General features: G+C 33.8%; 1 protein-coding gene and 1 long non-coding RNA gene across 2 annotated transcripts in view; one reads left to right on the forward strand and one right to left on the reverse strand.

Moving 5' to 3' along the window:
* Positions 1-3,459: 3,459 nt before the first annotated feature.
* The window catches only part of LOC123655435 (protein bunched, class 2/F/G isoform-like), a 176,244-nt gene continuing 155,421 nt past the window's right edge, over positions 3,460-24,282 (reverse strand). Inside the window, exons 6-7 of the mRNA XM_045591251.1 lie at positions 17,497-17,548; positions 3,460-5,471 (exon numbers count right to left, since the gene is read on the reverse strand). Of these exons, the coding sequence (XP_045447207.1) occupies positions 5,259-5,471; positions 17,497-17,548 (265 nt within the window). The 3' untranslated portion in view covers positions 3,460-5,258. The remainder of the gene's footprint in view (positions 5,472-17,496; positions 17,549-24,282) is intronic.
* LOC123655470 lies at positions 7,929-9,053 on the forward strand. The gene is made up of 2 exons (XR_006743408.1): positions 7,929-8,266; positions 8,541-9,053. It is a non-coding gene; the product is annotated as an uncharacterized LOC123655470 (long non-coding RNA).

Raw genomic sequence — 24,282 nt, forward strand, 5'->3', positions numbered from 1 at the left:
CTAAAACTTTTAAAGTTATTTGCATGGACGCTAAATCGAAATACATCAAAGATGAAATAATTATGAATTATATACTTCACACGATAAAATTCAATGCACATGGAACATAATAAATAGTACCTATCTGTGGGTCTGTGGGAAACGTAATAAGCAAATTTCTCCAATTGAGTTAAATATAAATAATATTAATTAAGTTCAGATAAAAAGCTAGTGAACGTATTTGAAGCCTTTTTTATATAAAGTACGCATTGATTTATCTTCTCAACTAAATTCATCTTCAACAAATTCTACTCAACGTCTTAAAAATAGCGTAAGCAAATAAGTAATATTGATAAGATTGCTAACGCTAAGACTTAGCGCTTTAACTTAGTTTAGTTACGAGTAGGTGAAAATTATAGTTTGAAGGAATCAAAACAATGGCAGGCAGAGAGGCCATTAAACCATACATTATTTATATGACAATCTTCTTTACATATATTAAAATATTACTCGTTGCTATTTTTAATAATTTTAGTTTCTGTTTTTACAAATTTTGAGACCAAATTGTTTTGTCTTCACATTAGTAGTGATATGCCTCATGTAGAAATCTGTATTTTTTCAGATTTCTATTGTATCAATTATTGGTTTCCTGCCATCTATCTTGTTATGTAGAAACTTTTACAGTTTATTTTAACGCCATCTATGGTACATAATAAGGTTACTTTATCCACAAAATGGACGCTAGATGGCGCTATCATATGCGTTGATATTTCAAAGTAGATAATATTTTGATTTTTTTTGTGGATGATTGATTGTTTTTACGAGGCCTAATCTTATATATTGCAAAATAACGGAATCATAATGATGCTTTTGAAAATATATTTTGTTACTGATTTGTGAAAACATCTGTATGTAATTTGTATCGGGAACGCCGATAAAACACATATAATATGGTAAAATTTACTTTTACAAAACATATACATACCTATTCACTAATGTATCTATTGTATGTTTTGTAAATTTAATTAATGCCATATTAGTTTCAAATACTTTATGATTAATTTTTTTATTATTTTAAATACTTTTTTACACATTTAGCGAGACTTCCTCCAAACCTAGGCAAGTCCGCACTGTTAAACTGCGTGTTTTGCATTAATAGGTATTTTCATCCCCAGATTCTATTGAGTTCTTGAACGCAAGGTGTACTTTTAAAACTGGGATTGAATAATTCTTTTGTTGCGTTTAAGCCACTTATTAATACATTTTACTTAAAATTATAGCAAAGTGACAAAAAGTATTAAAATAAGTAAAAGTGATAATTTTAATTCATGAAACGTTAACGCGCATAAGCTTATCTTTAAAAAAAAAAAACGTAAGTCGATTACAAAACAGACTAAATAAAATGCAGAACTTAAACTTGCCAGTAGATGAATTGTCATTGTTTAAGAGGGCGTCGAGCGCAAGACGCTGGTGCAAATTAGGTATTTTACAGCTTGTGTGCGTAACGCACTCACACAGCCATGCCTTTTAGCCGGCCATCAGTCGGTAGCGCGGTAAAACGAAGTAACTCATGTAAAATCACTTTCGCAATCACATTTATTAGTAAATTTAGAATTTTAGTATTTTGCTTGTATGTGTATTACAAAAAGTAAATGTTGTAATGATGGATGTTTGTTAGGACCTCTTTCATACAAAAACTACAAGTAAATTTTGCTTTCCTGTAAGTAAATATAGGTACACAATTATAGTTTATTTTTGAAGTGAAAACTGTGTGTATTAAATATTGTCACAATCTTGTACAGCCCGTAATATATTCAAATAAAAAATCTTATCTTACTAATATTATAAATGTGGAATTGTGTTTGGAGTGTTGTGGAGAGGTTTGGATGTTAGTTACTCAATCACGACAAAACTACTGAACGGATTCAATCGGATTTTTTTTAAATATTCTTTATTGAAAGACAAATAAAAAGTTCCTGACTATTTACGATAAAGTTAATATTTTTAGAGATATGGACTTTTAAATGTTCGAAAAATCTCAAATTTGGGTACTTTTGACCCATGAAAAATATATTAAAAAAATAAATAAAATATAAATTCTTCTATTTTTTTAAATTCTTTATACAATAGTGAATAATATTATTTATAGAGATTAAAATAAAATAACTTTTTATCAGTTTAATAATAAATATTTTTTTTGTTATTAAAACAGAAATTAGTATTTGATAACTTTTTCAAACGAAGGTTATATATGTAGAAATATTAAATAATGAAACAAGATTTAAAATCAAGTATTTATTTAATATCAATATCATTTTTATATATTATATTTTTCGGTATGTTATTTGTGATTCTTTACTTCTTATTTCTTTTAGTTATTTGTTCTTGTTCTTTAGTTGCTTTTCGTTTTTTTTATTATCTTCTCTTCTCTTTCCTTTATTGCATTAAGAATATAGTCTGGTTCTTTAATTTCCATTTGTCTATCTAACCTAGAGTCAATGAATTCTGGAAGCAAACAATCAAAATAAAAAAAGTTTTACACTTTTTCGTAAAATATTTGTCTTTTCGCTTCCCCATTTCCACTAAAACAAAAAAAACTATGTAATATTAAATTCTTTCGAACATCAATAAATATGATCTAGTAAATCAAAATTTTAAAAAGTATACATAAATCCCTTTGGCTTTGTGCCGCTGTATACGCACACGCTAGATCGCGATGAATATTTAGGAAGCGTCGCTCGGCAAACTGACGTGACCACTCCTTGAGCTCTGCTGAGCGACTGAATTTTTAGAAGCGCGCGTCGCGAATTAGGTGCGATTGCGTGCGCCCATAGTAATAATGTATGGGGAAAAACAGTCACTTTTTAAAAAAATCGCAATAAATAATTGTAAGAAAACATCCAAAATGTAATGCGGTCAAACTGTAGTGTAAACTTTGCTAAATTGATTGAATCGAACTTAAAATATTTTTTTGACTGTTAGACGTTGAATATTAACTAAACGCGGACATAGTTTTTTCGATTTTTGTCCTACTTTAGATGTGTATATCACTATACCTACACATTATTTTAAAAATTGGGTTCGGTGTAATTGTAAAGGCTTTCATTTTCATGCCAACAAGGTATATTTGATGCCTATTATAAGAATATTTTACTTGCTATCTACTTAACCCGGACAGCCTTTCGAGCCATTTTTGCTCGATACAGTCTTAAGGATTTTTTGCTTACAACTTCTTCGAAAAGTGATATTATTTAAATATTTGATATTATTTTTGCTAAAAATTCTACTTACAAAGTCAAATAGTAATAGCATATTAATTAAAGGATCTTTTAAATACGGTAAATAAAAAAAATACCTACTATGGAGAATACCTATATATATTTTTTTGTATACGCCTTAATAAATTGACATTTTTAGTAGGGTAAGGTGAGGTAGAGGGTTAGGGTATAAATAAGTAAAGGAGAAAAACAAACAACATTCTATTAATTTTGCATTTATTGGGTACGAGGAACCTTCTGGTCAACATAAGCTATATTGGACATTCTGTTTACAGTATATTTACAATATCAGAATCATATATTGTTAATCTAATAATGGAGTAAATTACTGCATATTCACAATAATAAAGACGACATCATAAAACTTCTATACACATACGTTGCCTTGTACAAAACTAATCTATCGATAGTAACAGTCGCTGGGCTGCCATCGTATAGAATATTAATAAATCAATTCAATATATACGATACGCCAGACTCAGCCACTTTGTTCGATTAATCAACTATAAACGGTAAAGCGTTTTAAATACAGCATTTTCATTTTCTTATATTAGACACATCTCGCGGAGCGTCCTACATCCTTCCTTGACAAGACTCTTGCCTTCAAACACTCTCATTATTTACATTCCGACTCACGATTCTATTACAACTTGTACTATATACAAACAATTTTAATCATTAAAAAAAATACAATGTTAAATCGCTATAAGTTCTATTCGTATAAGTATAAGGCTGGAATAGAAATAGTTTTTTTTTTTTTTAGTTTCAGCGTGCAAATTCACTAAAGCCAGCGTAGACGAGGCTACCTCCCCGCAACGACTAATTAACGCCTTATTACACTAACATCAATTACAGATGAATACATCCAAACATTATATTAACTGTAACAATTAAAAGTATAACTAAATGACAAATCCACACATTCAAGAACTTCTAAACAGATCATTATTCTTGGGGCGATGAACATATATCTTTTTTAGTTTTATTACAAAGTATTAAATACTGATCGATAATGAAGGCTTAGTTGCCGAGGATTTTACGTGTCGAAAAAAATTGCTCATTATTTTTCGATTCGACTGTGACCTCATAATTTGATCTAAAGTTAATAGAGATGACATCTGTAATTCAACAAGAACAAGATTTTTAGTAAATTAATTACAATATGTCAATGTAGTTTTTTTCTTTTTTTAGGAAAAACTCTTGATTTCGATAATTTATTTATTTGGCAGCTATATTTCAGGGTTAATATAGAAAACTAGAAACATACAGCGGAGATGAAGGAATCTTATTCGTATACGTCCAACCAACCAAAGCCTTTATATATCTGTCGTATAAAGTTAAGAAACAATTAGAAAAAAGTTCAATCTATTGAGTCATTCCGTTCATCTCGGCAGCTGGCCCTCGGCGACGGGTGAATCGAACGCACCCGGGCTCGTACGGACCGAGTCCACATAACACAACAATGTCATTTTCAAATGTTACACGATAGAACTCGATAAATAACTTAAATTAGGGTACCTAATAAAATTATAGAAAATAAATTAACAGTCATTGTTCAATGTGTAGATATATTCAAATATTTTTATATCGCTATAAACAGAAGACTTAAGAAATACTTTCTTATATGGAATACGTTATGGATAGCGATGTCTAGACGTTTAACCAAAGAGAAATATTGCCATACATCGTCAACTAGACGGGCTCGTTGCCGCGACGCGTAGCTAAAGCGCGGCGGATAGCACGATTTTACACCCTAAAGATTAAATAACAGAAAAATGTATATTTCTATAATTCCAAGCATAATAGTACGAGAGGCTCGGCGACCGGGGCGATGTCTTGGGGCCGCAGTTGGGCAGCGTCGACGGGTTAACTAGACGCAAACGGCTCACGGCGGCCGGTTCGACGGGCAGCGCGGCCCTTGTTAACGCACGAATTAACATAGCACAGCCATAATAACAAGGCCGGAGCTGGTGGGCGGGGTCACAGGCTCCGGGCGCCGGTCTACGACACCGGGGGCTGCGGGCCTTGGGGCTGCGGCGGAGGCTTCGCGCCCGCGGCCGGTAACTGAGCCAACGTATCCTGGCTGGCGTGCGCGCGAAGGTAGCTATTCTCCACTTCGAGCTGGTTAATCCTCTCCATAAGTTCGGCGATGCGCTCCTTGAGGACTTCCACTTCCTCGCGCACCGCAAACATCAAGTGGCTCTTAACCAGATCCTGCAACAATAAAAAAATACTGTTATTGTACTTCGAAATACACACTAAAATAATTTTAATCACTTAAAAACGGCTTGGGCTCACAACATAATTTATGATTTAATTCGATCGATGATAAATAAGTGCACTGTTCGATAAGATATTAAACATGGAATATTAAAAATACAATCGTCGAGAAATTTACGAAACACGAAGATATTTTATAAAATTAAGGTCGACAGCTCGACGCGTAGTTATTTAAAACACAGACGTAATTAAATGTCCCACATTAAACAGAATTTAAAAATTATTAACGTACTTTTGTATCTGGCACGACCACATAGCAAGGGGTTTTCTGTCCTTTTTGTCTGATCTCGTAGAGACAAGCATCACGAGGTTTAATAACATCAATCATGTTTGCGAGTTGAACTTGTTTTTCAGGGTTACCAGATACGCGTTACAAGCCAACGACGGCTAAAAGGCGACTGAGGACAATATGACTCGCGAGTGGTGTGATCGAGTATCGTCTCCGCGTCCTACCAGGCGACTGATAGTCTGCGCGCGCGCATGCCCTATTTAAAATGGCGGCGCACACGTCATCGCCACGCGATCCGCATGTGGACCCTGTCTCAACAACAACGATATCAACAAAGCTCTTACGTTAAGATTGTTGATGTACGTGTTATATGTTTAAATTTACACCAAACAACGAAAAATAATAACTTGCTTATTGTTAAGTTCTTAACTTCATGAATAATTATAATTTGGGTTTATATAGCTCGTTTTTGTACTTTACTTCTACGGGTATTGTGTAGAGTTGCTTTAATGTATAATGTAAATTACACGATTCCTAGTGAGATATAGAATATTTATTAACTCATATTTATAACTCAGACAGCGGTTAAAATATCTAGATTTGGTACCAACGCTTATTATATATTTTTCCATCCACAGATATAAGTAAACATAATATTTCGCAAGGAGACTCTACTTTTACATTATTTATGTTTAGTCCTAATATAAAGTTTTTCGTATCAAATAAACAAAAACAAAAAATTGCATAATGGTTGAAATATTATTAGTTTATTTAGTAATGTTTTTTGTTTTATCTATAAATTATTAATATTTGCCGGATTTCAAGTTTAATATGATGTGAGAGAATGAAAGTGATGGATCGGATCCAGGAAATGTCCGTGATTCCGCTATTATCCCCTAATCCCTCAGAGTCATTGATTTCTTCGACCCCGAGGAAGCGGAACATCTCATCTGTTCCGACTCAGATAAATTTGAAACAGCCAATGATATTGACTCTTGAATGCCAAAGAAAAGGAAGAAATAACAAGAACAAAGTGTCAAATATATTACGTGTACCAAATGTTAGGCTAACGTCGAAGAATTTTTAAAAGAGTTTAATTTTGTCCAACCGACTCCAATTATGTTACCAAAAATAGCGATTGTGACCAGCTGAGGGTAAATTTTGGACGTGGAAGGATAATAAAACAATATACTATTTGCAGAAGTTGATACATTAAAAATAGTGTTGATTGTAGTCTGAGTTAGGGCACAGCAGGAAATATCTTGCTCAAATTCTGGAGCATCCCGATTGAGGAAGTACCTTACAGAAGATTACAGCTAATTTCACTGCTTTCAAGCTACTGGGTAGGGTCTGGGGTAGGTTCGGTAACGGGCATGCGATACTTGTGGTGTTGCAGGGGTCTATAGGCTATCAAAATCGCTTACTATCAGGTGAGGTTCATCACTTCTTAGCCGACCTAGTTGTATAAAAAAAATATAGAACAGGGTTAGTCACTATTCTATGCTAGATCACATCAATTACTATAATAGACTTGACTCGATAAGGACAAATGGAATTAATCGTTGTAATTTTATATGATAATACAAAGTAAGAATGCGGAGATAACTCGCGATCAAAAAATAAATAAAAATATATACTTATATAAAGTTGCTCATTAAAGCTATTTACCAACAGTGTTGTTGATAATGAATACACGATACAATTCGAAAAATGTGTCTCCTCATTCTCAGCGAACTATCTTTCACACACCCACACAGTATCTAGACTTTATGACGTGCGAGAGTCAAGGTGCACCTGTAACCGAACATAACACTAAAGGTGGACTGAATCTGATACTATTATTAGAACCGAGTAAAAATAATTCAAATGATGCGATCTCGTATTAACGTGGGCGGTGCGACCTTCAATTAGGAGGAGAATTAAAATCTTCAATGATACTGGATTTCGCCGGTTTGACTCGGCAGTATTGCGTCGGACTCGTATATTGACGGGACGCCGATAGCTCCATTGTAAATTGTAATCAAACAACATTGAGAGTCAATTGGCCACATCGATAATTTCTAAGATGGAAACAACAACCTGCGTACGACTTGCAGGAAACTGTCGATTAGACGCGCATCACTCATCCGTTAATGGCACAAGCATAAATTAAACAGTCGTTTATATGTATAGTGTCAACGCTTACATGTCAGTAGGTAAAGTAGATAACGATAACGAGCACGAGAAATATGTTAAGAGGACGAGATAAGATGATGGAGATGATTTTATTGATATTAAAACAGCGGACCACCATTTAGCTGGAGAGTAATCGAAAACGGTGCAATGTCCCCGACGCGAGTGCAGTGAACTTTTTCGCAGTCACGTAAAAAAATACAGAATGCGGTGATATAATGGGCCCAAGGGTATAAGACCAGAACCTACTGAGTTGCATTAAACGGTGATCGCAACGAAGGAAACAATAAGTGCTCGAGGGTTCTGCTAAACTACTCTATGAGATGCCGTAAGTCTGGAGCTTAATGCATAACAAAACATGAGAACCGATTGATTGATCGAAAATAAACTATCAATTTAGGCTAATTGCGTATTGATAAATTTAATAATCATCCGATGCGCAAACAAAATGATACATTATCTTTTAATTACTACATTACGTTATCAAGAAAATCTATAAAATATCAACAGGACAAATAAAAGTACAAATTCGATGTGAACAAGTATCCGCATAGATACATGTTAAAAAAAAAAACAATAACAAAATTTTTTATTCGTTTCAGAAGAACAAAGTGAGATAAGCAACGGTGAACAGGTTTGACTGGTGCAATAGCTAAACAAGGCAAAGTCAAAAAAGTATTGGCGACCGTAAACTTTATGCTCGGGTGACATCACCGCCATATTAGGCAGCGGCGATACTGTACAATTGAATATAAAAATAGCACGATGAATGTTTGCGTGCCACTATCGACACACTTAATACGTAAATTCTTTTGTTTATAATTTAAGATAAACAAACCGTTTGTTATTGTTTTTTTTTTTTGTGAAATTTCGCTATTATTAAATCAGAAAAAAAAGTATATAAGTCTGAAAAATATTTTTAGCGATTATAAATTGTTATGTAACAAAGTGTCGGCATGGACTTAAATTTAAGTAAACAAGTGTACGAGAATAAACATTTAGCACAATTTACATACTACACGCATACATTATGACAGTAATGTATGTTCGCATAATACCTACTGTTAATCACTACATCGTACAAGCAGATGACATTAAAAATTTGCTCAAACATTTGCCGAGAAGAGTTATTTAAAAACCATATAACTATATTTTCTGACATTGTCATGACAGTGGCTTGCGTTTGTTATTCTTAATGTATTCTCTCGCCGGGTATAATTCTAATATTTTTTATATATGACACGATTTCAAGACTGTTATGGTTAAGTGTTTACGAAGCGTGAATTTCTTTACTAGCTATAAACTAATTAAGTTTTTAACGTAACGCTTCACGACTAATGCTTAATTTTAATGAAGCTAGTTCGAAAACAAAGCAAAGGCAATTTCATTACGAATAGGTAATATTTTCGTTCAACACTTATTACTTTTATTCTTTATTCTTTGCTACACGATGCTATCATTTCTGTTACCTGCACATCAGGTATCTATTTGATAATATTTTACATTATAAAGGGCCTAAAGTCTATTTCACCGTCAGCTAAAATTTAAGCACATAATTAAAATTAGGTATTTTTTAGTTTATTCTTATCTGTATAAAAACTTTTACAATATGAACTTTATAAATATTATTTATCTACCAATAATATTAGCTATAAAAAATAAACTGATAAACTAGTACGTATCACGATCATGACCTAGGGATGTTCAGACGTTAATATAATCTTCGTCCAATCTATAGCTACATATATGTACCTATATTTGTAGTAAATGTAAAATGAATAAAAAACAATGCAAAGAAGATAGGTATTGCTGTCGTAGAGTTATCTGCACGAGATAAAAGCAATGACGAACGAATGAAAACAAACGAGGGTCATTACAAAAGTAAAACTCTTGACCTAAAGTGTACAATGACATGTGATGATGTGACGAATCATCCCACTTATCCCGATATCTAAAGGACCATTGACCTCAATGAAAACGTCATTAGAGGTGTTCAGAGAGTTCGTTGGCACGATGACAAGGATTTAAAAAGAAAAAAAAAGGATACAGTAGGTACTATATATAAGGATAACACGATTTAAATATTATGTACAGGAGTGTTTACAACAATGAAAATGAGAAACATTTATTGCAACGACAAGAAGATTGTCAGTTTTTATGATTAAAAAAAACCAATTACTACCAACCAAGGGAACGAAAGATTAAGGGCAATTTCATTTGGTTTTTATTATAAAAAGAAATCGTGCGAATAATAAGGAAATGCGTAAGCAGTTGATAGGCCGATAGCTACATGCCGGAATAGTATATTTTAAATGTACGCTTTGTAACTAAATTGTTTCATATGTCTCTGTAAGATACAAAGGTTACAAATATTTTATCGTAATTAACTTACAAATTGATCACCCAACCTATGTTTCTGTAGTCTTAAGTTTTTAACCGACTTCCAAAAAAGGAGGAAGTTCTCAATTCGAGTATATTTTTTTTATGTATGTTACTTCAGAACCTTTGACTGGGTGGAGCGATTTTGACAAATTTTATTTTGATCGAAAGGTGGTGTGCGTCATTTGGTCCCATTTAAATTTATTTAAGATCTAACAACTACTTTTCGAGTTATATCTAATAATATGTTTTTACTTGACGCTTTTTTCGTCGATCTACGTTGTATTGTACCGCATAATTTTCTACTGGATGTACCGATTTTGATAATTCTTTTTTTTTTTGTTAGAAAGGGGATATCCCTGGTTTGGTACCATGATAAGGAAACCAGGATCTGATGATGGGATCCCCGATAAATCGAGGGAAACTCTCAAAAATCCGCAATAACTTTTTACTGGGTGTACCGATTTTGATAATTTTTAATTTAATCGAAAGCTGATGTTTATCATGTGGTTACATATAAATTTTATCGAGATCTGATAACTACTTTTTGGGTAATCTTTGATAACGCGTTGTTTTACTTGACTATTTTTTCGTCGATCTACGTTGTATTACTCGTCGATGTAATTGAAGTCGGTTTTTTTTTCGTTTGCGAGCAAACACAATTATTTTTAATCAGTTTTATTCAGTCAGTATAGTTGTCGGTTATATTTAAATAGTTATTTTCTTACATTTTTAGTTTTATAGTTAGTTTGTACAGTCGTAACTTGCTTCTAAAGAGGATTTTGAAAAGCGATCTAATAAATCCCCTACCTACGAGCAAACAACTCATAATCTCAATAATATTATTGTAGATAAGCGAGAAAGATATTTTTGGATAATTTTTCAGAAAAATAATATTTACAATAACATCTGATAGTTTGCATGATATTGCGATAGATAATAAAAAAAAAATCGATAATGATCGGACACAGTTCAACAATCCATGTACTTTTCCACTGTTGGATTAAACGTGGAAATATACAGACTTTGCAAATAACAGATAAATATTAAGTTTAGATATAGATTTTGTAATCAAACTGTTTGATATTTTAAGTAAATGTTTATATTGGATTTTAGCAAATATTATTTTTATGGTCGCTAATTGCATAGTTAGAGTATAGGTGATAAATTTTCTGTTTCTACCCACACCTACAAATGATGATCATCCACAACACAGATTATACTAATAATCCACATAGAATGACCAGTCTGAACTGATGTAATTAAAACCTTTGCATGAGTAAATTTTTGTAATTTTTTTTTTTTTGTTTTTTACGTGAAGCAAACATTTTGTACCCCTTCTTTACGAAAATTGCGCGGACGGGGAGTGTGAAATTTCGCACACTTATAGTTTATAAAAAGAAGGAGTGCAGAATGCTAATATATTTTTTTTTATTATGCTTAAAAATACATTAAATCAATAAAAAAGACATTACACACACTACCATATATTTGACACTCACTCACACACACACACAGAGATCATATATTTTTTTTATGTATCGAATTTCGACCACTGGGCGACCACTAGTTACTTATTATTACGCCAACAAATTTCCATAACAGAATATTCAATTACTAGAGACGAAACATAAAGTGGGAACGTAAAATGGTTGTCTCATTTAGAAAATAGAGTATTACATTTTATAGCTCACGACTTTAAAATAGTGTGATAATAAAGGGCCATTTGTAGCTTTGCCACTAGTTCTCGCGAGTAGAGCCGGCACGCGACGGCCCTTACGTGACCCTTGATGTCAGCCAATCTTTATCCTGCTTTAGCGAAGCAATCAACAGTGTAATCAGTTGAGCACGTGTCTCTACTCCAGTAGCACAACGGGGCCAGCTTTCCTTCCGTGTCTATTCTTAGCCCCGGCAGGTCACGCCTGGTTCATGCAAATCACGTACACAAAGAAAATTAGCATACAGCGGTATATAAAGCACACAAAAAACTTACTAGCACACAAAAACTTACTAGCAAACAATTACTTGCAACGGCTTTAAAGAAAGAAATGGTTTTTAAAACGATATCTTTGTTAAAGTTATATAATACTCAATTTTTTCTTGTCACTGATTAAGGAGCAAATTTTAAGTAAACTCAGAAAAATTCATGACGAAAAAAAAAGCAAGCGAATTATCATTTATTGACAAAGCGTTTAATGTTTCTAATTTTTGTGATCAAAGGAGTGCAAAGACGAACCTTAAAGAAGGGAAATGAAAGAGAGTTGTAAAAATTAAACAAACAAGACGTTTAACATGAGACGAGTTGTGAACCGCGAATGATCAAAGAAAAAACGAAATAGCTCATTCCAAGCGTTACAACTGCGGGAAACGGGGTCAGTGGTGTGAGCTATGGATCCTAAACACCAATTGGGAGAAACTTGTGTAAACATATAATTATATGAATGATGTAACATTGTGTGAACGCGTAGACGTGTGCGAACTTACGAAAGAAGAAAAAGTAAAGGAATTGTACTGAGAACGATACTCGGTATGAATATACTTTATTCCGAACGCTACGTTTGCACTACAGTTACATTCGACGGCGCCCCAAGGTAAACTGGTGTTACATATACCACGTGACTATTTTTGTAACGATAGGTCGTAAAGCTATAAATAACTAGAATTAAAAATCAATGTTACTGCCTTGATTAATATTTCTGAATAACATTTGTACGGTTATGCAAATAAGGCGTATCATATGCAGACAAACATGTTTAATATGTGTTTTATCAGAAAGCTTGATTAGTATTATCAAAGTTATCTGTGAAGTGTTTTACAATACTCGTAATTGCATTCTAAAGTTATACTTAAAACTGTTTGATATAGAATAAAGTTCTAGATAAGCTTGTTGAACATATAAAATTAGATAATGATATGTGTACTTAGATTCTAATTTCCAAAAGTTTAATGATATCGATTATGCGATATTTAAACATCAAATTAACCAAAGATTTCATGATATTATTAAATAAATGCGCCTCATTGTTGACACAATAAAACTGAAAGAAGCCAGGCGTATAAATAGCAATAAAGCCATTGCGTTATTAGAGCAAAAATAATCAAACGAGCGTACTGGACATGGAGAGATAAAAATACGACGCGATGTTAGTGGGCATTAGGGCTGGATTGGGGTCAATCGCTTGAGGCCATCTGTGGCCGCTAATTATAGACGATACGCGTCGACTCCAATAATGCACATCTATGAATCTCAATTGCAATCACAAAAATATTACGAGTCGTGGAAGTGCGAGCTAATGGAAACAATATCGAAAGTAATAATTATATAAAATGAAGTGCAAACGATTTTACGAGTTTATCAGTAAAAGAACATAGTTATAATTGTGTATAGTGCCAGAAATAAAAACAAACAAACCAATGCAAAATTGCTAGACAAATATATTTGGGGCAATACATACAGAGATATGATATCATCAAATGTATCTGAATTGAATTTTAAGCACTCACATTAATTTTTATGAAGAGTGTAAGTACTGGACGGTACGCACACATAAAACGTTTACTGCTACTTGGCATTGATGAAACAATCAGTGCTCATTTGGCACAAATAAAAACTATTAAAACAAGACAATAAAAAATCTAATTTATAAAATAAGTAGTAATAACATTTTAAACGTAAAAAAAATATGTGTATATAAATAAGCATTAGGAATATTTCCATCCAATATTTACTCCGAGATCTTGTAATGGGACTCAGTAACATATCTCAGATGAATTGCTATTATAATTATGTACTGTTCTGAAATTGTTGTTTTCGTCAAATACGCCTGACAGCCAACTATAATTCATAAAAGAAACATTGCGGCAATTAGTATTTTGAATTACTCAACGACGCAATAGTTGGTGAGAAAAACAGTGTAGAAAAAATGGATTACTATAAGCGTTTTGTAATTCTATGTAATGGGTAATTTACATTAGGTATATTTGCATTCATTAAAAATATTTTACTTTGTACTAGTATTATTACTACGTAACCGGACGCTTTGGTTGGGTGGAGAAGTTCTCAATTGCTAAATATGGGTATTTATGGGCTACAGTTTTTGTTTTCGTTTATCATTTATGTTTGTTATTTTTTTTTAATAGAGCACATTTTAACATCACACCTGATATCTGTTTCGTTCTGTTCGCAATTAAAAAAAAAGCTGTTTACTTTTAAATAATTTCAACAGTGGCGCTAAAGTTCCGGCTTTATGATATTACAAAGGTATTTATTAACTATGGTTTCAATTTATTACCAAATGCAGAAACTCAAAACATGTTATGAAACCTCGTTGTTATGAAATGACAACTTACACACCCAGAGATACTTACATACATTTTACGAACAACAACAACCGCTGCTTGTTTACTTATTGTTATACATAGGCAGATCCTTATTTGTACACGAATTTTTTCGTAGCTGGTGAGAGTTAGGTATTGCATATGAAACAATTTACGTTATAAAAGACCGAAAGAGGACATTCTCTGTCAGCAGTTATTCATCTTGTTTTAAAGCTAACTGACTTATTTTTGTATAGAAAATTTGTGTTGTGAAGAGTCCTCAATCATGGTTCTGATATTTTCCAGAAACTAATTTGAACTCCGAGTAGGCTTTTCAACAAACGAGCGGCTGTTTTCTCAGCCGTGTGCATACCGTTTCTTAGAATCGGTATTGAGCGCACGCGGAACTTACACGGCACACTGACACAGCACAGTCACGCGTCGAAGTACGATCAGATCAGATCAAAGAATTACATTACTGACGTACACATAGTGATCAATCGTTTTTCAGTAAAGAAAAAAAAAAAACTAGAAACACTGCCCAAGTGGTAGTAGTGGCGTCTTTTATGGTTTGTATAGAAAACATAAGAAACAGTTTTAATTTAATAAATCTAAAATAACCCTCTAAAAGTTGCAAACAAGAAATAAAGACTCTAAATAATTCATTAAAAGCTAATATTTTTATAGCTTCAAGAAATATTAGTATAACTCAAAATTGTATGATTATAAAATGTAAACACACAAGCTGATATCTATAATAATAATCTCTTGACATTTAAATGATGATCAAACAACAGACTTTCTTCCTATACGAAACAATTTTTTACAAATGTGAGTTAAATATAACTTCTGAGATAGTTCAATATTAGTGATAATCACAGCTTATCGTCTGGGTGAAGTTTGTTCAACATTTCTGTATTAGAGGTCAACAACTTAATACTAATCTCAGACAAATAACTTTATAGTCACCACAATCGCAGTTACTTATTTATATGGAGATAAGATCATTCGCATTGTTTTTAAATAGCACTTTATTAAAAAAAAGACTGTTAATTGGGAAATTAGAAAATTGTCAGACATCAAACACAAAGGGATCCCAAATACAGTTTTACAAAAATTATTTTTATCCATACTAATATTATAAAGAGGAGAGATAGAAAGGAAAAAAATATTTTGAAATTTTTGTTAAATACCCGTTCGAAGCCGGCGTGAAATGCTATAATAATATATATATATATAAATCTCGTGTCACAATGTTTGTCCTCAATGGACTCCTAAATTACTTAACCGATTTTAGTCAAATTTGCACACCGTGTGCAGTTTGATCCAACTTAAAAGATAGGCTATATTTTATTTTGATATATTATGTTATTATTATATTTCAGAAAAAAATAAGGTAATACGAAGTTCGCCAGGTCAGCTAGTAATAATATATTTTATAAATTGAGAAATTTAGTAAACAAATATTTTGATATGTCATTGGTGAAAACAGCATTTCACAAAATACATTTATCGATAATTCGAAATTTAAAAAAATATATATAATATGCGGATAGCATGTAGCTTCCCAACAGTGAAAGAATTTTTCAAATCGATTTAGTACTTTCGGAGCCTACACAATACAAACAAACAATCAAATCTTTCCTCTTTATAATATTAGTTTATTATATATATATATATATATAATAAACTAATATTATAATATTGGACTAGCCCGTTGGCGCAGTTTGTAGTGACCCTGCTTTCTGCTCCGAGGGTTGTGGGTTCGATTCCCACCCCGAGTCTGGGTGTTATATAAATATTTATTTATATATGTATTATTTATAAGTATGTTTATCGAAAAAAAAAAAAATATGTAGCTATATACCAGTCAGCTGTTACCTATAACACAAGCATTAAGTTGCTTACTTTAGGAACAGACGACCGTGTGTGTATTGTGTAAATATTTATTATTATTATTATTATTATATATATATATGTAAAACTCTATTACGTCGTATCACACGTAACGTTTACTACTTAAGACTTGCAACAGATACCACCGTATGTATATTTCAAATTTCGAAATTCAGGAGTTTGATTTGAATACTACGTAATTTTCAAAGAAAGTTCAATTAGTAAAAGAAGTCTAGAAGACATAAAATATTATGTTGACTTTTTAGAATGGATTCGCAGTCTTAAATGACACCAAGAGTCAGGAATGTCTATATCATTTAAAATGTCAATCATAGCCATGTTATATAAAAATGCCACCACCATGTAACTAATATGACTAACGACTTCACTAAATACTTTTGATAGGTAACGTCTCACGTGTAGAATATTCTCGAATACAGAGAGATGTTTGAGTTTCTTCCACAAGGGAAACGGAGAGGCTACACAGCCAATCCTGCATCTCGTCAAACTCGCTTTACCATAAGTAGCAGAGGTTAACTTTTACCAATCATCACGTCTTAAATATTGGTTGAAGCAAATTTTATATCTAGTTATCTGGACAAGTCTACAATCTCTTCTTTACGCTTTAAAATTATAAAATTTATTTGGACTTTACAAGATAGTGACAATGCGTAAATGAAATTGTTTATTGACAACACATTTTGTGTCAATCAATATAAATAATTAATGTGGTTGTTTGATTGATTGATTATGTTTCGTGCAATCATTCTAAATTTACTGGCATATAAGTTTTTACAACCAGTTTAGGCCACAAAGAAAGAGTAGGGATCTTTACCCAAAAAGGATCTCACAAATATACATAGCATATAGAATCAATATTTTGAAGATACGAGCCGAAAATTTTTGCAAATATATTTGTAGAGGGCCGTGGCTGTGAGATTATGAAAAGTTATACTAGGCACTCACCATAGCTTGCTCGATCTTGTTATCGATGGCCACGGCGCTTGTACCCGATGCGCTGTAATAAAAATAATATTTAATTAGTTACATGTTATTAATTTTACGTAGAACATTATTTTATCCGTCGATTTAGTAAAGAAAAAAAAAACTAAGTTTGAAATTTATTAAATTGGTAAAATTTGTAAAAAGAATTTACCTAAAATGTCAGAGTTGTATTCAAACAACGTTTTATCAAATTGATTAGATGGTTGAATGTGCATTAAACCTTATTTTTGTTTACTATATTAATGATATCATAATTAACCATAACGTAACGATAAATTTGAAATTGAATGAATGCCTAATTATCATGCAGGCGGCAGGACGCAGCCGTGTTGACGCCGTTGCAGCTAAATTCACATAAATTCATATATTTCTAGGTCATTTTCCTACGCTACAATATAATTATGTTGATTGATTTCAACGAAGCTGTATTAAAAAACGCATTTTTTCATTTTCCTCTGTTGCTATCGTCATGGAATGCGCATATAAAATGCTTATCGGACATTTTAAGCATGATAGATACGGCTAATTCCTTTTATAAGGTTATGCAAGGACGAATAAGAATAACATTGTTTATGCCGATCGTTTATTAGAAATACAAAGAAAATTTTATGTTTTGGTATATGTCTGCATAGATGGTTGGTTTACGGCAGATTAAAATAAAATATTCTGCCGTGCGTGGGGCACTGCTGTGTGGTTACGGCACTAAAGAATATAGCCTCCCCCTCTCATCCCGTGGGTGTCGTAAGAGGCGACTAAGGGATAACACAGTTCCACTACCACCTTGGAACTTTAAACAGCCGACCGAAGGCGGGATACCCATCCAACTGCTGGCATTGAAATACACATCCGAAGACGGACGGTGCGACAAAACCAGCCCTGCGGTCACCGACCCACCTGCCCAGCGTGGTGACTATGGGCAACACAGATGAGTTCACGCTGTTTTTGCCGCGAGTTTGTGGAGGCCTATGTCCAGCAGTGGACTACGATAGGCTAAAGTGATGATGTGATGATGTGTGATGAGATTAAAATAGCATAGTGTTGAGGATAAAACGCTAGAGCAGTGACCCAGCGTGACTCTATGTGGCAACAAAGAGAACAATAAACTAATAGTTTGCAATGCTGCTTAGTTTTGCACTTTTAATACCCAATTCATATTAAATGAAAGTATACATAATCCACCGATAGCTGACTATAACGACCGCTTACAGAATTCCAGGAATATTTGTATGTTCATGCTTGGTTATTATTTTCACTTTTTTACTTTTGAAAGCCCATCCGCTCTTGACATTTGACAATAATTGATGGCTCTAATAACCTGTTCAGTCGAATACGTAAAATGTCGAGCAAAATGCAAATGCAAGAGAAAGCACTGAATTTTGACTCGAGTAACTCGACTCTTTTGGAAGACGGGATTGATTTATTTAATACGTTTGTAAACCTAAAATTAAAGTAAACGAAACCACGTGTCATTTAGTTTCGCAGACGCAAACGAAGTGCAACCACGTGCACACCTCAACACAATCTGTGCCGACACACTCTACTTGGTGGCATCTGGTGGTCACACTATTGTCGGACCATTATGATCCATTATGATCCAACCTCGCTCGTGTAATCATCCGGTAGCTAGTATGTGGCACGTTGTACGGGTATGTACTTGACTTTCTCCGGCTTCAGATTCCGTGCCGCGTCAATGAGGTGAACAGCACAACGCTAAAGTTGGACCCAGTGAAGCATTCAGATTAACAGTGTCGGCGATTGCGTATCGATTTCGACCAGTCCGTTACTGAAGTGAAGTATTGAATAACGCTCGTAGACCGCATGACCGCCAGTGACGCATATAATCGATATCTTAACAGATCAGCTGTAAAACTGTTTATTGAGGACTAAGCTGTTAATCGGCACGGTATATTCGAAAGCTAAACTGAAGACAGGAAAAATAAAAACAAAACTAGCTTTCTCTCGACTGATTTCGGTAAAACAAGTTTTAGTGTTTTGTGGGTGATTATATAAGACGGTGACAAAATTGCACACAGTAACGGGGATGTGTAGTTGAATTGGCAGGCAAAAAATATGGGGAAAGCAATTACGATACCGGTGATGACTATTTCGCTGGTAATGAAGTCGATAATAAGATTATTATGATGGTTTGTAAGGAGTATTGTTTTTTATTAACCAATTGAATATTAACAATTCCAGCGTCATGTATTTTACGTTTTATTGTGATAACAAGGACATTGTCGAGAATACGTTTTTAAAGAGTGCGTATGAAACGAGTTATAAGTTGAACAAAGAGTAGATAAGGGTTTTGTCATCACGCACGTGTGTTTTCTTAGCTCTTAACTTTACTGCGCCATGAATAGAATTTCAACAAACATCGCAATTGCGAGCCTGAGTGTACAAAGAACAATATTGGTCAGAGTGGGCTGAAATGAATATTATTCTGTCTGGCTTTGAACTGTATAAAAATATTTTAAGCAAATAATTATTAAAAGCTACGTTTTTTGTCGTTTATTTGTGAAAAAGTTACATAGTTGTTTGTTAATTTATATAAAATAGAAACATGATTCAAATGAAGTTTTAAGTAATAAACACAATACTTAATTTTGCTTTGTCTTACAATCGATAATTCGTGTCATTTAATTCCTTAAAAAAAGACAAAAGGTATAAAAACGTGTTCCTGTTTAAATAACAGTATTTTATTGTGACAAAGAAATTTAAATAGTTTGATTCGAGTTTCGTGAATCATTCAAGTTGTCACGTTGAACAATGCGGCTTAGATAACAAAGGTCATGAATTAAATATGCGAGTCTCATTAAAATTTAACTTTAACGATTAGTCATATCGGTTTTTATCACCTTTCGTTAGTAACTTAATGACAAAAAGTGATCTATCCATCCACCAGCCTTTAGAAGTCCACTGCTGGACGTAGGCCTCCTGTAATATTCACCACTCTGTCCGGTTCAGCGCCCTTTAAATCCAGCATTCCCTTCTAATCCCGCTTTCTTCTTTAGGTCGTTAGTCCACCTCCTCCAGTCGGTTGGATGACGGCCTCATCCGGATCGTCGGCAAATCGGTGTGTAAGGCTTTCCCACTCCGTAAGCTTAAACACGTCTTCCAGTGCAGCGGTAAACAGTTTCGGGGATATTATAACATCCCCTTGTCATTACTCCGAGCTGCAATAGGTTCAGTGCTTACGTCGTGGACTTGGGACTGTTGTTTGCGGCTTTGAACTTGTGTGTGTGTGTTTTAAGTGTGATAAAATATTACTATTAGAAGAAATAAAGTAAGTTATAATAACTTAATTGTGGTTTAAAATGAAAGTTGTGATAGACGTTAAAAAGTAGCGGTTAAATATAGACAACAGTAGAGTTATAATAATGCAATCCGATTTGCATTTCGTAACATTTCAAGCTGGTGTGAAGTTAGATTGTGATAAATTATGGTGCTGCAGTGCAGTATGTTATCGCGGGGCGAGAGGCCTGCGCCACTTCCAAGGTCGTTGAAGGGAAATCAACGGGTTTCGATGTCGACACGCTCGCTACCAGCTCATGGCGATCATTACATCTCGCTGTTTTGTCAATAAGTAGTGAGAATGGAGTAAAAAATAAATTTACTTTAAAATTATCGAAATAATGATCTCATAACAATATTTTCACTATATTCTTAATGACTAATCATTAAAAATGGGAATACGCATAAAAAGCACATATATTAAAAACAAAATCACGTTATCGATCAGCAAGCGGATCAAATGAGATTTAACTATTTTTTTACTCGAGTATGTTTAAAAAATATTTTTATAGTACTTGGACTGTCCACGATAAAAACGAATTGGACACAAAGGGCACGGTAAAACAGTGGGGGGACGCGATTAGTCAAAAGTCGTCACGCACAAAGGTCACGCAACAATACTCTTCCCCATTTTTAATTGTTAACAACACGCTGCGATCTCTGTTATGAATGGCTCAATTATAAACGACTTCGTTTCATAACACAAATTTACGACAGTTGTAGGAGAATTACTAAATAGGAAATATTTGTTTCAAACAAATAACTTATAGCTGCTACGTTTCATAAAATGTACTTCGATATACTATCGTTCTACCTATATAACGACTATGATGGTTTCTTCGGACATCGAAAAGATCAATGCCAGTCTCTAAGCTCGTCGAGGTCAGCGGCGACTTTTATATATTGACATGTATAACGTAGCATGTTAAAACGATTTGGAGCCCAGTGCAGTGGATCGATACAGCAGCAGTGAGACGATAGAGATAGCTAGGTTCAATAGGCGGCGCTGACGTCAACCGTCCGCGTTTGTTTGTCCGGCTGCAGACGGAGTCATTGCCGTGGAACCTTCACCGACTTACCGGTTCGCTAATCAGCTGAACTTCGCCACATCCTTCGCTGCGCCGCTCCACCACTACGCTGACATAACAGAAAAAGACGCACTGCGTCAGACTATAGCGATATCGTAATATAACGTAATACTCACACAGGGTAGAAGTAGTCGATGTACTTGACGACGACTTCTCTCAGCAAATCCTGTTTGTTCATGATTGACGAGTAGTTTGCACTTATAAGTTTAGTTTGCATGGCTCCCGTTTCGGCGAGCGAATGTTTTATGCGGGACTGTCGAGTCCCCTCCTTCGGTTGTAGCGGAGCCGTTTTTGCGAGATAGTTTGTAAACGTTGTGCGTGTTGAGGTAGAGCTGTATTAGGTTGTAAGTTTTAAGACGCGGGCGAGCTGAGCGACGCGTTGCGGTGAACTGGGTCCGGAGCCGCTGCGAGGGGCGCTCGGAGGGGGGGGGGACCGACAAGCGGCGCGCGCATGGCTCTACCTACTACGGGCTACGATGGCGCCTCCGAATACCTAGGTAACGCTTTTTCGACACACCCGCTCCGACTCAGCCACTCGAAATCGAAAATGAATCCATTACTGCTGAATTTTTGCATTAAATAATCGCTTTGAATGATACAATCGCTTAGGTTCAAGGCTGACGAGATTTGGCCACTTTTTTGTTGAGATCTGAAGGTAAATAAATATAAAAATAAAACAAAGAAAACAGGTATCGGGAGCTAAATTTAAACCGGTTTATATAGAGTACAAGCTTAAAAAGATTAACTGATTCACGTTGTTTTATACAATAATAAGAGTGACGTAATGCAACAAAATGCAAATGAAATTAATCATTTATTTTCTTAATAAGTCATGGCTGTTTAAAGTAGTCAATAGATCGGCCGATTTTTAATAAATAGATAAGAATTAATTTAAAAATTCAAACGTGATATTTAAATAATTAAATGTTTAAAAATAAATCGTCGTGTTTCTAGTTTATTACGATAAAAAATATCGTAAGTTTTGTAAACAACTCTATTTTAGTTGTCGGCTTAACTGTGTCGTAAACCTGTTATGGTACATTACGACAGACGCTTCCGTATATAGTTGAAACAAATTAGGTATAATTAGGTATTATATTCTTAGAAATTAGGAAATTATGAAGAGTGCATTTACTAACGAGATACTAGCTAGATCTTTTGTATCATTAATAAATACATAAGAAAGTGACTCTTACGTCAAGAGTGGAAGAAAGTCGTATTTATGTTTAGATATATAATAAATAACACAAATATGAGACTGAATAAAATGAACTGCAAACGAGAATATACGCCGAACGTTTCAAATATATGCATCTGTAAAACCAATAGTGTCTACTGTAAAAGAAAATGAATTTATTCTTATAAAATCAAAGAGAAAAGCTGTCACAATGCCGGCATTGTCGCTCTTAATAATGCCTTAGAAACAATAAAACACGAAACGGTAAAACTAAGTAAAACGATGGATAAAATTGCAATGGTGCAGATTTGCATTTGTCCACAAGTATGCAGCATCAAATTATTATCGCAGTAATTACGAAATTGCTTCCGCACATTGTTCTCGCGGCAAAAATCTGAAAATTTAATACAATATAATACTTAATTATCAGTTTTCCTGTTGACTGCAATAAACAGTTAAAATAAAAATTGTATTTAACTAAAACACTTTTCGTATCCTTATTGATAAATAAAATTAGAAGAATATTTACTAAGAAGAGAAATACAAATTAACGCCAGAAAAATAACCTTCTAGATCTTATTTAAAATTGAAGGCGCCGCTTCACATATGTGTTCTAAATGAGACGAAGTATGGGTGTTTTACAGAAAACAGAACACTACTTGCTATCGAATCGGAAGCTTGGCGTCATCTCAAGGTGTATAAACATTGATCCTCCAATAAACAAACACAATTCGTAAGATATTCAAGGTTGGCTGCATGGATTTAGCCTAATAATGATTACCAACTTAAAACACACAGCAAATACCATAGCATTTGTTTTCTAACATTTTATCCAAAACCTTTAAAAATTGCAACAGCAGCTTTATACGAAATAATGCATTTTTGCAACAGTCGGATGCAAAAACGGGCATCACAATAATGACTTACTAGCGAACAAACATGTTTTACGAGATAATCCAACTTATGTTGCAAGAATTGGACTCAGCGACGCATCTCACAAAAGTCATATTATGCAACCAATTACACACGTTTGGAAATATAGTAATGAGTTATTTTAGTTTCAGACGCTCGTTTGGAAACAAAGTGTTGATTAAATTAATTTCCGCAGCCACGTTAACGGTGAACAAATATTATTATTTTGCCTACTACATGTGCTACGATAGCGACTAATAATGTAAACACAATTGTACA

This window comes from Melitaea cinxia, chromosome 1 (assembly GCF_905220565.1).
Source record: "Melitaea cinxia chromosome 1, ilMelCinx1.1, whole genome shotgun sequence".
NCBI lineage: Eukaryota > Metazoa > Arthropoda > Insecta > Lepidoptera > Nymphalidae > Melitaea > Melitaea cinxia.